Here is a 13,373-nt window from a genome sequence, read left to right on the forward strand (position 1 = left end):
AAAATGTGGCCACTGATGTAGGAGAGAGGGGAGCAGAGATTTTATGGGTCAGGCCTGGAGGGGGTTCTGTACACATGCCCACCATCTTAACGTAGTCATTAGAGCCAGCCTAACTCCCAGGGGCCTTGAAAATGTAGTTACACTCTGTGCTCAGAAGGAAAATGTAAAAGGGTTTTGGGAACACATGCTATGAATTTTTCATTTTGTACGCTCAATGCGTATAACTCTATGTCTCACTCATAGCAGGCACTTAATAGATGCAAATTCAGTAAATGAATGAATGAAAGATTGAATAAATGAGTGATGGCTCAACCGCACCCTAGAAATCTGGTTGTAAACAAACCAGAAAAATCAATGCTGGGTTCACTGGAACTTGTGCTGGTCTAGAGCTATGTACCCCAGAAAAACATGTTTTTAAAGTTAATCCATTCCTGTGGGTGTGAACACATTGTAAGTAGTATCTTTTGGTGAGGGTACTTTAATTAAGTTGTGTCCCATCTCAATCAGGATGGGTCTTAAACCTATTACTAGTGTCCTTTGCAAACAGAGTGAAATTCGGATAGGAAAAAAGCCACAGGTAGCAAGACACTGAAAGTCAATGGAACCTGGAAGAGAAGTCAGAGGCCGGGAAAGGCCGCCATGTGCCTTGACACACGACAGAGAAGCCCAGGACCAAGACTCGCCGACAGCCAGCCCCCAAACGCCACGGTTTTCAGGAAGAAAACATCGCCTTGATGATGCCTTGATTTGGACTTCTGGCCCCAAAGCTGTAAGCCAGTAAATTCCCATTCTTTAAGCCAACCCACTGCATGGTATTTGCTTGAGCAATGAGGAAAAAAGAACAAAGCCCAATCAATCTTTAGAGTCAGCAGGGGTTTATTTAAGAGTGAAAGTGATCAGTAATGTATCAGTCAGTTCAAGGTAATGCTAATTACAGCACCCCCTCCCCCCTCACAGAGCTGCATTAAGGATTAAATGGGCTACTATGCGCCAAGCCCTGGGGACAGTGGCTGGCACATAGAAAGTGCTGACTGGTGGGTTCCCCCACCAGTAACAAGAGTGTAACAAGGTGTATAACCTTGACCTTCTTAACAAATTCTGGAGGTTATAGTAATACTTGGTGCTGTTTCCAGGGGAGGGGAAGTGCTTAAGTACTTGGGAGACTGAATCAGCCATCCTATTCATATTAACAGAGTCTCTTAGGAGGAAGTCCTGGTCTTTTAATTGGCATTTAGCAATTTTGCAAGGGCAGAAGTAGATCCCATTAACTGGTCATAAATTTTGCTAACAGTGGGGTAGCTTATTAATAGCTAAAATTTTTTTTGGCAAAATCCTCTATGGTTTATGGAGGATAATGTTTTCTCTTCCCAAACACTTGTCCTCATTAGGCTTGTGTCCCCTCCTTAATCTGGAACGCTGAGTCTAGTGCTCTTATCCCTTGATTTAGCAGATTCTTCCTGTCCCTGTAGACTTGTTCTGGTGCAGCCAGGGTAAAGGGACATGAGTTTAAGGGTCTCAGAAAAAAGGTTGAAGCTCAGTTAGCCTCCCCATGAAGATTTTTATGATTCATACAGAGAAAGAATATGTATTAGTCAGGGTTCTTCAGAGAAACATACTCACATGATATGTATGCATGTATGTGTGTATGTAGGTAAATATTAATACACTTATTAGAGGAATTGGCTCACACGACTCTGGGGATCGGTAAGTCTGAATTCTGTAGGATAAATTGCAAGTTGGAAACTCAATGAAGGTGAAGTTGAATTCCCTAGGAGAAGTTCCTCTGATGAATTTCCCAGAAGAAGCTGGCTGGTTGAAGTAGAGATATAAATTCTTCTTTCTGACTTCTGACATCCTCAGTTCTGGCTTTGACTGATTGGATGAAGAAACTCTCATTGCTGAAGGCAGTCTCTTTTGTTGACTGTAGATGCAGTCAGCCATAGATGCAATCAACTGGCTGATGAGTTATATCTATCTGTGGAATACCCTCACAGTAACAATTAGGCCAATGCTTGCTTGACCAAACAAATGGACACCATAGCCCCACCTTGTTGACACATGAACTTAACCATCTCAGAGTCTGAGAAGCAGAAATAGAGGATGAGCCTGAGAGAACAAGGTTTCATGGAGGAGGTTGCATTTGAAATGGGGGTGGTGGAATGGTGGGAAGGCTATTGCAGTTGGTGGGACTTTGCTAAGTGGCAGGCTATATTCAAGCAGTGACACTTGGTCCTCTCTGCTGAGCATGGAACTGGGGTTGGAGAATAACAGGAGATGAATCTAGAGGGCACTCTGCCTCTTGGCTAGAGAGATCATGTAATAGCTTTGTCGAGGAGTTTGGACTTGGCTTTATGGGCAGTGGGAGCTCCTGAGGGTGTTTGAGCAGTAGAGAAATGCCCTCAGAAGAATAACCCAGCAGTTCAGCTGGGGAACCAAAGATGACAGTGTGTGGAAGTGGTCCAGGTGAGAGACATTGGGAGGTTACACTAGTAAGCCCAGGGAGTGGAAGGAGGCTGAGAGGCTGTGTGGCAGACCCAGGACCATGTGGGCTCTTTCTCTACAGCCCACCATGCAGCCTCCTCACACAGACTCCTAAGGTGTGCATTAACTCACCTGGAGGGCTTGTTAAACTCAGGTTGCTGTGTTTCAGTACTAGCCCAGAGTTTCAATTCATAAGGTCTCCAGTGGAGCCTGAGAATTTGCATTTACAAATTCCCAGGTGATGCTGATGGTGGTGGTCTGGGAGCACATTTTGAGAACCACTGGTGTTGAGACACACAGCATCTTGGCCCAAAACCTAAAGACCCTTTCAAACCTCTCTCAGCCTCACAAGTCCATCCAGCTGCAAGTCCAGTTATATGCACACATGCACACATGTATACACACTCATACACTCAGGTGTTGTTCCACAGCAGAGAGGCTTGCTCAGGAAAGTTCTCTGTGCTAGAGTTACCTCAGTGGATGCTCCAAAATCTCTCTGGGTCTCACAGGCTTTTCAGTGCCAGGGTCTCTACAGAAATGTAACCTATCCACCTGAATTGGCCAACAGTTGGTAGATAGCACAGCTCTTCAGGAAGGGGATGTAGCCAGGTGTGGGGCAAGAGGTGACAGCTTGTGAAGAGAGGACATTGAAGGGGGAGGATGACAGAATTAAGGTCTACTTTTCCTGACTCATTAACAAGCTCCTAAGACCCAGGCCCTCTGGAGGGAGGGATGGGGCAAAGAGAAGAGAAGGTAGGAGGAACGGGGAGAAAGGAGGAAAAGGAGGGCATGGATTTATCATGAAGAGAAGGCACAGGACGGGGGAGGAGGCATAGGGGAAAGGAAAAGGAGATGGGCAGAGAGAGGAGAAGGGGAAGGAGAAAGCTGAGGTCTTGGCAGGCTGCAGCTATGTCTACACCAAGGTTGAATTTTCAGACTCTAGACTGTGGTAGATTGAATTCTGTACCCCAAGACTGAACATGTTCTTAATCTTAAGCCACATTCCTTTGGGGTGTGAACTCATTTGTAAATGGTACTTTGAATATGTTAAAGTGAGTGAGGGAATGGACTCACTTGTGAATATGGTCTTCTAAGATCCTATTTAGTGTGGTCCTTAGTCCATATTACTAGAGGCCATGTAGAGAGAAAGCCACAGGGAGAGGAGCCAGAAGTTGGAAGTCAGTGGAAACTGAAGAGCAGGCACAGGAGAGAAAGCTTACCATGTGAAAGGAGGCAGAGATGCAAGCCAAGAACCCCTAGGATAGCAGTTATCCAGCACCAGAATGCTACAGATTTCAGGGAGAGAGCATTGTCTTGCCATTGCCTTGATTTTGGACTTCTAGCCTCCCAAACCATGCACCAAAAATTCTTGCTGTTTAAATCAATGCATTATCTGATATTCGTCATAGCAGCCCTAGCAACTAAGACCCTGACTCATCTCTCTCTGTGATTACAACATTAAAAACAACAGTGGCTACTATTTCCTGCTATGTGCCAGGTACTTGGTATCTTTTCTTCATCAAAGTCTCACATGATCCTGCAGAGTGAGTTTTATTTCCTGCACTTTATGGATGAGGAAACAGTCTCAATGAAGTTAGGAGTTGGATTAACCTACTTTTCCCTTTATGTGCACTTTCTTACTGGCCTCTTACACACCCTTGCTGAGCTCCAGGTAATGCAGGCTCAGACAACCAGCGAGGGCTGCTGCTCAGCACGACGGACAGCAGCCTCAGTGGCCCAGGTGTAGCTAAGAGTAACTAAGTAACATTGTCTCACCCGGTTAGTATCAGGGTCAGAAGTAGGCAGCACAGAGCCCGGAGTCCATGCTCTGATCTCTTAGCCCTGCCTCTGCCCTGCTTGGCAGTCTTGCTGTGGGTCAGTCCTTCCTTTATTTCCCCTTCAGTACTGCTTTGCTCTCAGCAGAGGACAGCACCTCTACTTTCACGGAGTTCTGGCTCCCTCCTCCATTCAATTGTGCCGCCCCTAAATCAGGATCTTAGAAGACCCTATTCACAAATCAGTCTACACCTTGAATGATAATTTATCTTCAAAGAGTCCTTTGGGTTCACACCCACAAGAATACGGATTAAGATTAAGAACATGTCTCTGTTGGGGTACAGAGAATTTGGTCTACCACAGTGCTGCTGGCAGAAAGCTTTCAGCTGTCTTCAGGAACTTCCTCAGCTGCAGAGCAACCTTTAGCTATGACAGTTCTCAGACACTGACTGGCCGAGGCAGGGGTAAAACCCCAGCCACTTCCCATGCAGAACACCTCATAGCAGTCCCTTCAGCTCCAGAGTTCCTCACGGCATTGGCAGGCAGGGCTACCCAACTTCTCCCCTGCCCACCTCCTGCTGCCATCCCCTCCTCTCCACCGTGTGTGTGATGCAAGGGCAGTTCCCTGAAAAATGTCCTGCTCCCCAAGCCCCCTGCTCCCTGGGGGAAACCAGTCCATGACATCCACCACTTGCTCAATCCCACCACTCTTTTATCTAACTCCTACTTAAAAAAACAACAACTGCTCATCAGTGAGTGCCATTGTATCTCCTGCCATGTGTCTCCCTTCTCTGCACTTAAATCATAATGCAATTTTTTATGCTATTAGGAGAAGAAGTGCTGGCAAGTCTCTTGGGTGATTTTTGAGACATGGCCACTCTGACCCAGCCTCTTTGCTTCTAGGGTGTTATCCTAGATTTTTTCTCATGGGTGTAAGCAGACATCTGAGCAGTTATTAGTGGCAGCATGGGTGATCATAGCAAAATAGGGTCTGTGAACCACAGGTTCACCCATAAGAGAAGTGGCTACATAATTATGATATGAATTAATTATCACGCAATTAATAGATTTTATATATATATATATATATATAATGCATCTATAAAGAGAATGTGAATGCTCTCTAAGTCCTAATTTGAAATGACCCCCAAGATATCTTGTGAGATGAAAACATCAAGGTTCACGCCAGTGTGCACGGTATACACCATTTGTGCTGGGGGTGGGGGAGACTAGCTGTGGCAGGTGCTCACACAGCCAGAAAAAGATGTTTGTTGCCATGAACAGGAAGCTGGTCCCTGGCTGCCTGTGGGGTGGGGAACTGGGTGGCTGGACGACAATAGGGGAAAGAACTTTGTGGAATTTGTACCATGCAGTTTATTTGCCTATTGAAGGAATAAATCTAAAACATCCATGATAAGACCTAGAGGCCATCAAACTTATTAGCGAGAGGCTGGGAATGAATACTCAGGGCTGGTGGGAAGGAGGCTGCCTGTGTCTCTCATGGATGGCAGATGCTGGAGTCAGGTCCAAAGTAGGGGAGCTTTGGGGCTTTGGAGGAGAATGGCTGGAAAAGTAGATCTGGGCTGCTGGGACAGAGCTTGGTGTGGAAGCAAGAGAGGGTCACTTGCACTTCCTCCTTCCCAGGATGGCAGGAAGGCACAGGCATGCCCTGCTTTGCTAGGTTGTGTGGCTGCAGAGCTAAGACCTGCATCAGGCCAGCTCCCCATGGGCCCAAGCCATCCTCTCCGCACGCCAGGGCTCTTGCTGCTTTGCCCGGGCAGTGCACTGCCTCACTGTGATAGACTGAGTCATACCCCTTCCACAAAGGCATGCTCATGTCCCAGACCCTGGCCCTTTGGGTGTTGACTTGTTTGTAAATGGGATCCTCAGGGATCTCATTTAGATAGAAACAGACAGGATTAGGGTGGCTTTAATATGTATGACTCAAGTCCATGTAAGAAAAGGAAATTTGGACACAGTAGTAGAAGCCCAAGGAAGAGACAGAAAGGACAGATGGCCACATGACAGAAGCAGAGACTGACTTACCAGCAAGTCACCATCAGATGCTACAGACATGAGAGAAGGCACGTTCTGCCGAAACCTTGATTTTGGACTCATAGCCTCCAATATTATCAGCCAACAAATTCCTGTTATTTAAGCCAACCAGTGGGTGGCATTTTTCATAGCAGCCTGGTGAAGGAAGGCACTCCCTTTTGGACTGAGCAAACCCCTGGGGTTGCTGGATTACCAAGAAGGTGGAGAGAGGAAGGCCCAAGGATTTGGAACTGGACAGCATGACCGTCTGGCGGTTAGTGTTGCTGGATGATTTGTACATGCTTCGAGTGGATGGCAGATCTGGGTTTCCAGCCCAGAGCTCTCTCTCCTGAGCTTTTTTACATTTGTATATCCCATCATCTCTTGGATGCATCTGTGCAGCTGTCTCACAGGAGTTAGTCTCGATGCCCCACCCTTCACCCCACCCCACCCGCTCCTCCGTTCATGTTCTCTTTCTTGGTAATGACCGAACACCGAGATGAGATGTCATTATCAACTCCACCTTCTCTCTCTCTCTCTCTCTCTCTCACCTCTCCATCACTTTTTCTGAACTGCAAATCATATCATGTCACACCTCTGCCTCAAGCTGTCCCTGGGCTCTGTCTTGCAGGTGGGACAAACTCCAAGCTCCTTGGTCCCCACCTGCCCCTGTGACCCCATCACCAGCACCCTTAGTGCCTTCACTGGGCTCTCCCTGCCTACATACTACCCTCCTCCAACCTGGATGGCTCCTCTTTGCCTTTAAACACTGAGCTCAGGGGCCATGTCCTCTGTGACACTTCCCTGACCCTCCAACTGGGGTAGTGCCCCTTCCATGCACTTCCACAAAGCCTCTGCATGGCGCTGGCCACTCTGTGTGTCACTTCCATTCTCCCCCACCTCCTGGGAGCCCCTGGAGGTCAGGGCAATTGGCCAGTTCATCTCCAGGTCCCCAGAGCCTGACGCTGCGTCAGAACCAGATGGGTTTCAATGCATGTTCAGTGAATGGAGGGAGCTGACCCAGTCTCCTCTTGCTATAGATGAGACCAAGACCCAGAGAGGAGAAAGGACTCCCCAGGCTAACTGGTGAGGAGCCGAGGCTAGACCCTGCTTCCTGAACCCAAGCCCATCCTACACTGTAGGATGCACCCCTGTTGACTTCATAGCACTATATTTATCAGGTACTTTTATGGTCTACAATTTTTTTCTCTTTAAGGTAGCTCTTCTAGAGTTTACCACATCTCTACTGCTATAAAATTGCGGGAGAAAGAAAGTAAGCTTGAGTTTTCTGAGGTCCTTACCTTGAGAGAGTTTCTTCTCTTAACTTCAGGTTAAAAATAATGGACCTCTTGTGTAGAGACCTAAAATCCTGTTTCCTGGCCAAAAACATCCTGCCACATATCTGGGACTGATTTAATAATGAATTGAGGACTTTGTTATAGCTGCCTTCCTCCCACACATCTCTCTTGCACTGTCAGGAGGGCCATAGGAGAAAGAAAGTGAGAAACTGTCTAAGAATAAAGAAAATGCGCAAGCCCATCCTTACGAAATCTGCAGGCTATCCTCTGGGCTCCTGTTGGAGCAGATGGGATGCGGAGGCAGAAACTTCTGCAGTGATATGGTGAGGGAGCATGGCAACCTCAGCTGTCCTTTTCTGCAGCCTTGTGGCATCTGCATTTGGCTCCAAGCCCCTCTCTCCAGGAGTGGTGGGCCCAGCGCAACAGGGAAGAGGCAAAGAAGTGGCTTGATGAAGCATCAGGCCTGCTGGCTTCTCTGCCACCTCCACTTGGATGGTGAGGGCTCACCTGGGCAAACTGATGTGTGGTCATAGATATTAGGGGAGAGGTTCCTTCTGGGGGCTGGGGGTATTGACTGAGAAAGGCACAAGGAAACTTAGTGGGGAGCTGGGAGTGTTCTTTATCTTATTATGGGTGGTGGTTACATGGGTACATGTTATATACAAATTCTTAAGATTTGTACTCTTTGTTACATATAAATTATACTTCAATTAAAGCAAAGCAACATGAGAAAGATTTCAAGCTACATTCCAAATACCATGGTAGACCATCAGCCTATCCTGTAGGCTTTTTTTTTTTTTTTTTTTTTTTTTTTTTTTTTTTTTTTTATTATGCTTTCTTTTTATTTAGTTTGCATTAAATAATGCCAATTTTACTACAATAAAGAACATAACACAATAGTTTTCATCATTAGAACTCTTCAGCTAAAACTTTGTGATAAAACTGTAATTTCAAGATAATGAAACCAACTATGAATTAGTATTAACCAGAACAATCATATATATGAAGGCGAGTTACCACTCCAGCATGGGAGAAACACATAGAAAACATGGGAAAGTTAACAGTATGTACAAAAAACAATAGTAAAATAGCAAGCAACAACAGCGCAGCAAAGAACTTTGTAAAAAGAGTTAATTACCATTTAGGATGTAAAAACCTTAAAGGGAAAAATAACTCAATTTCTAAGTCTTAGCTCTTTCCTTGTATTAAATATTTTTAACTACGTAACCAGATATTTTTCTTCTCCAGAGTAAGATCATCTGGCTACGTGGAAGTTTAGGCTTCTGTTAACTAATACTTGCTCTGATACAAATTTCCATGTGAAAATTATCCAGATTTGACTTAGATCTTAAAGACTGTTAAGAAAAGGGAAGGTACTGAGAGACTGAATCTAATCAAAGCTAGACCAGAATAGTGTCTCTGAAGGGTGGGATAAATGAAGCAACATAAAACCAGGTGCATTCCTTGATTTTTCAGGTAGCATAGCTTTAGAAAAAAGCAATTCCAATACCACAAGTTTAAACTTATCCTGTTAGCTCTAACATTTCAAAATAATTCAAAAACACTAAAACAATGCTTAACCTAATATGGCATCCCATTAACCCCAAAATAGGATTTTGTATTTTAAATGGCTTACCAAAACACTTATCTTTATAATTCTGAGGTAAAAGTCTTTATTTTACAACTTAAAATCTTAAACTGTCTTAGCACATTACCATTTTAACACAGGTTACCTTAGTCTCTATGTGCAGTTTTCACATAGCTCTACTCAATATTTAAAAATGTAGTTAACATACTGCAGAGACCTTTCATATTGCTGCGTATTCTTTGTAATCTTATTTGTTAAACTATAATCATGTTCAGAGTTACTTTTGTATATTTCTGGTGACTTAAAGTGAACAGGCCCACTCCCTCCTCCCCCTAACACCAATTAAAAATGAAAAGGAAAACAGAAAGAAAAAGACAACAAGAATAAATGAAATTAGGCTCTAGGAGGAGTTAAACTCTAATCATTCAAGTGTGAGGATGCAGAAATCAGCTTTTTGCACCCATTCTCCATGCAACAGAATTAACTTTGAGATTACTCCCATGTATTTTCTAAAATCCTTCAAGAAGCTCCGGTGGATTTCTGGATTTGTTCCTTTAAAATCAGGATACTCTGCCTTTGCTCAGGAGGCAGCATGGCAATCTGATCTGCAGTCAGTTGAAGAACCTGCATGATCAAAGCTGCTTTTTCTTGATCCTGGGGAGTTACTTGGCTCTGCCCTGGACTAAAACTGCTAGGCTGCCCTCCACCTTGCTTGCCTGCTCCCTGCATGCCTCCTCCTTGTATGCCTGCCCCCTGCATGCCTCCTCCTTGTATGCCTGCCCCCTGCATGCCCCCTGCTTGAATACCTGCCCCTTGTATGCCTGCCCCCTGCATGCCTGCTCCCTGCATGCCAGCTCCAGGATTTCCCACTCCTGAAATGCCTGGAACCTGTCTGGGACCCTGAGGGCCACCTGCCCCCATATTAATGGGACCAGGACCCTGGATTCCACTGGTCATAGGGCCTCTTGAACTGGGGCCAGGGCCCCTTATCTCCATTCCTCTTGCATCCATGCCTCTAACTTCCATTGGGCAGGTCTCCATTCCTCTTCTCTCCATTACTCGTGTCTCTAAGACCTCGGTTTCCATGGCTCGAGTCTCCATCCCTCGAGAATCTCTACTACCTCTACCATCCAGGGGTAGACCCCTTTGATCTATCATGGGTCCCCTGGGCTCTCCAATTAGCATTCTGGGATCTGCTAATGGCCCTCCCCTCATCTCATGTGAGGAAGGTCCACGGGTGTCATGCCCAGAGACATGGTGCATGGGAGGACCCTGATGGGGTGGGCCCAAGTAACCTCTGGGCTCTACTTCTCCAGTAACTGTCAGCAAAGTCCCTCCACGTGGGTCATTTGGAGCATCTCCTAACAGTCCTCTAGGAGGCAGGCCAGCAGTAGTCATGGGCCCACGAGGTATAGGAGCTCTGGGATCTGACCTCGGTACGTGTCCCCGCTCTAAAGGCACTGGGCCAACCCCTGGCATTCCAACCTGGGGTTGCATTGCTCCTCCAGGAGTTAAGGAACCAGTTCCAGGTCCAGGAACAGCAGTTGGGATGGCCCCCGGGGCTGGAATTCCACCCTGGATAGGAGTCTGCATCAGAGGAGGAATGTCTTTCACAGGTCTTCTAGCCAAATGCTGAGGCTGAGGGGCTGGAGGGTTCTGCTGGTTCAGGAGAACATTTGGTCCTGGGCAGGGGCCTGGGCCAGAGACAGATTGAGATTTGCCCGGGATCAGCGGCGTGACATGTATCTTACGATGCAGAATTTTCAAAGCAATCTCTGGATCCATGATTCTCATCACTACTTGTGCCTGCAACAGCGCATAAGCCAGCTGCGGGTTTTGAAGCAACATGTTTCGAGCTTCCTGGTGACTGTTTTGGACGCAGAGCTTCATCTGCTTCATTAGCTCAAACATCTGCTCCGGAGGAAGACTGGCGACTGCTCTAGTAATTGATTCAGGGGCATCTTCCGGATCGATGGGGTCCCCATAGGGTGAGTCAATGATGGGCGCTGCAGGCCCTAGGCTCTTTAACTCCTCCTTGTTCTTTTCACTAGCAGCATTATCCACCCGAAGCGCTCGCCCGCTGAACTCCCGCCCATTGAGGTTCCGCATGGCACTAAGCGCGGTCTCCTGGTCTTGGTACTCGCAGAAGCCATAACCCTTGGGTTTTCCCGTCTCTCTATCGTACACCAGCCGGAAACTGACAACAGAACCAACCTCCGAGAAAATGTCCTTTAACTGCTCCTCCGTTGCCTCATATGGAATGTTCCCCACGAACACGGAACGCAGTGATCGATCCATCGCCGGGTCTCTCACAGTCAAACTCGACATGATTCCGTCTGTGCAAACAGCCCTGTAGGCTTTTGAAGACTTCACTTGCACAGCAAAATGAATGTGCATCTTAGATTTTGCTGGCGCTGGGGGGTCTCATTATGACAAAACAGTTCTTAGTTAATAATCATATTGAGTTTTTAGTGATAAGAAGCATTTTACATCTTGACATGTTATTTTACATAGTTACATTATTGTTTTAGGTATATTTTAAGAAATTGGATTTGGGGCTGATGTGCGACATATAATTTTCCCATTTAAATATCCCTGTTCACTTCACAGGGTTGCTGTGACAACTAGAAAGGAATCCTGTATGTGGAGAATCAAGCCTTGGACTGGCACAGAGAAGGTTCTCAATATATCAGAGTGTTAATTCACAACAGGGATGAGGCAGAAACCTGCAGGGGAGATGTGGGACCCTGAGGTTCACTGGGTTGTGGGGGATTTGATGAGAGAAAGGTAGAGCAGGGTGTGGGTGGAAGCTGGTTATTGATGCAGGGACACTGGGGCCAGAGTGGACCCCAGCAAGGCTGGTGCCTCTGGTGGCTGATCCTGGGAAGTGGGGATGAGGTGATGTCAGGACCTACACCCCAGCCCTGGGGAAGCTCGTGTGTGGCACTGTTGTGGGGTTGGTGATGCCTGGCCTGGTTTCATGGGTGAACTAGAAGACCTTGCTCAGCAATGGGAGAGAGCCCTGAGCCCGCCCGGAGCAGCCACCAGTCTCTGGGCTTGGTCATTCATTCATTCGTTCTTTCCTTTTTAGTGCATTTATTGGATACCTGGTGTGAGCAAGATGCTGTTCTAGCAATCATGAGTGGGGGTGTACAAAGAGGTCTTTTCTCCCAGTTTTGAGCACTAATTACAAACAATAGTGGCCAAAAATTATTGAGCACTTTTGTATACCAGGCATTGCGCTATGGGCTTGAAGTGGATATTCTCATTTAACCCTCGTCTCAGCCTCATGTGTAGACCCAGATGGGAAACCAAAGCCCAAAGAGCATCAACTCCTGCCCTGAGCCTCACTGCCAGCAGGTGGTTGAGGCAGGTCTCACACCCAGAAAGTCTGACAGCTGAGCTAATGCTTTAAGAACTGAACTATCTGCCTCCTTCTGTGTATAATATATGGCCATTTTAGAAAAATCACATCCTACACATAAGCAAAAAGAAATTCCATGGAATCCTAACAGAGATGGCACCTATTAGCATTATACTATAATATTTTTGAGAATTTTCTCATATAAATATGCAATTTAATTAAAAATGCAACTGTGGTATATGCCATTTTATAAATCTTTGTATTTTGTTTTTGATTAATAATGTTAAAAATCCACATCACTTTATTTGCTACATAATGTTCCATTTTAGAGTTGAGCCAAATATATCTGTTTACCTACTGTTGGGCATCTCAGTTATTCCTTTTTTCCCCCTATTATGAGCAATCCTGCAGTGAACAACCTGGACATACATCTATGTATCCTTTCCCAGTTATTTACTTAGGCTAAATTCTTAACCATCTTGCTGATTGTGGTGGATTTAATCGTGTACCCCAGTGAGGACATGTTCCTGGTCTTGGTTTGCATTTTGGTGGGTGGTGACTCCTTGTAAATAAGATTTCTTCAAGATGCTAGTTCAGTTAAGATGTGACCCAGCTGAAACAGGTGGGGCTTTAATCCTGATGACTGAGATCCTTTATAAGCAGAGTGAAAGTCAGGCAGAAGGAGAAACTCTGGGGAGGAGCCAGAATCTGGAAGTCAGCAGAACCCAGAAGAGAAAGAAGATGCCCCCATGTGCATTGCCAGGGGATGGAAAAGCCAAGGAACCCCAAGATTGCTGGCCGGCCAGAAAATACAGACCCTGGGAGGAAGCCA

The 13,373-nt window shown here is 46.1% G+C and overlaps 1 protein-coding gene across 1 annotated transcript; it reads right to left on the reverse strand.

The window, feature by feature from the left end:
* Nucleotides 1-8,426: 8,426 nt before the first annotated feature.
* LOC119544170 (cleavage stimulation factor subunit 2 tau variant) lies at nt 8,427-11,520 on the reverse strand. The gene has a single exon (XM_037849355.1). It carries the CDS (start codon nt 11,503-11,505, stop codon nt 9,697-9,699), a length of 1,809 nt encoding a protein of 602 aa, XP_037705283.1. The 5' UTR covers nt 11,506-11,520; the 3' UTR covers nt 8,427-9,696.
* Between the last annotated feature and the right edge of the window lie 1,853 nt (nt 11,521-13,373).

This window comes from Choloepus didactylus, chromosome 9, assembly GCF_015220235.1.
Source record: "Choloepus didactylus isolate mChoDid1 chromosome 9, mChoDid1.pri, whole genome shotgun sequence".
Lineage (NCBI taxonomy): Eukaryota > Metazoa > Chordata > Mammalia > Pilosa > Megalonychidae > Choloepus > Choloepus didactylus.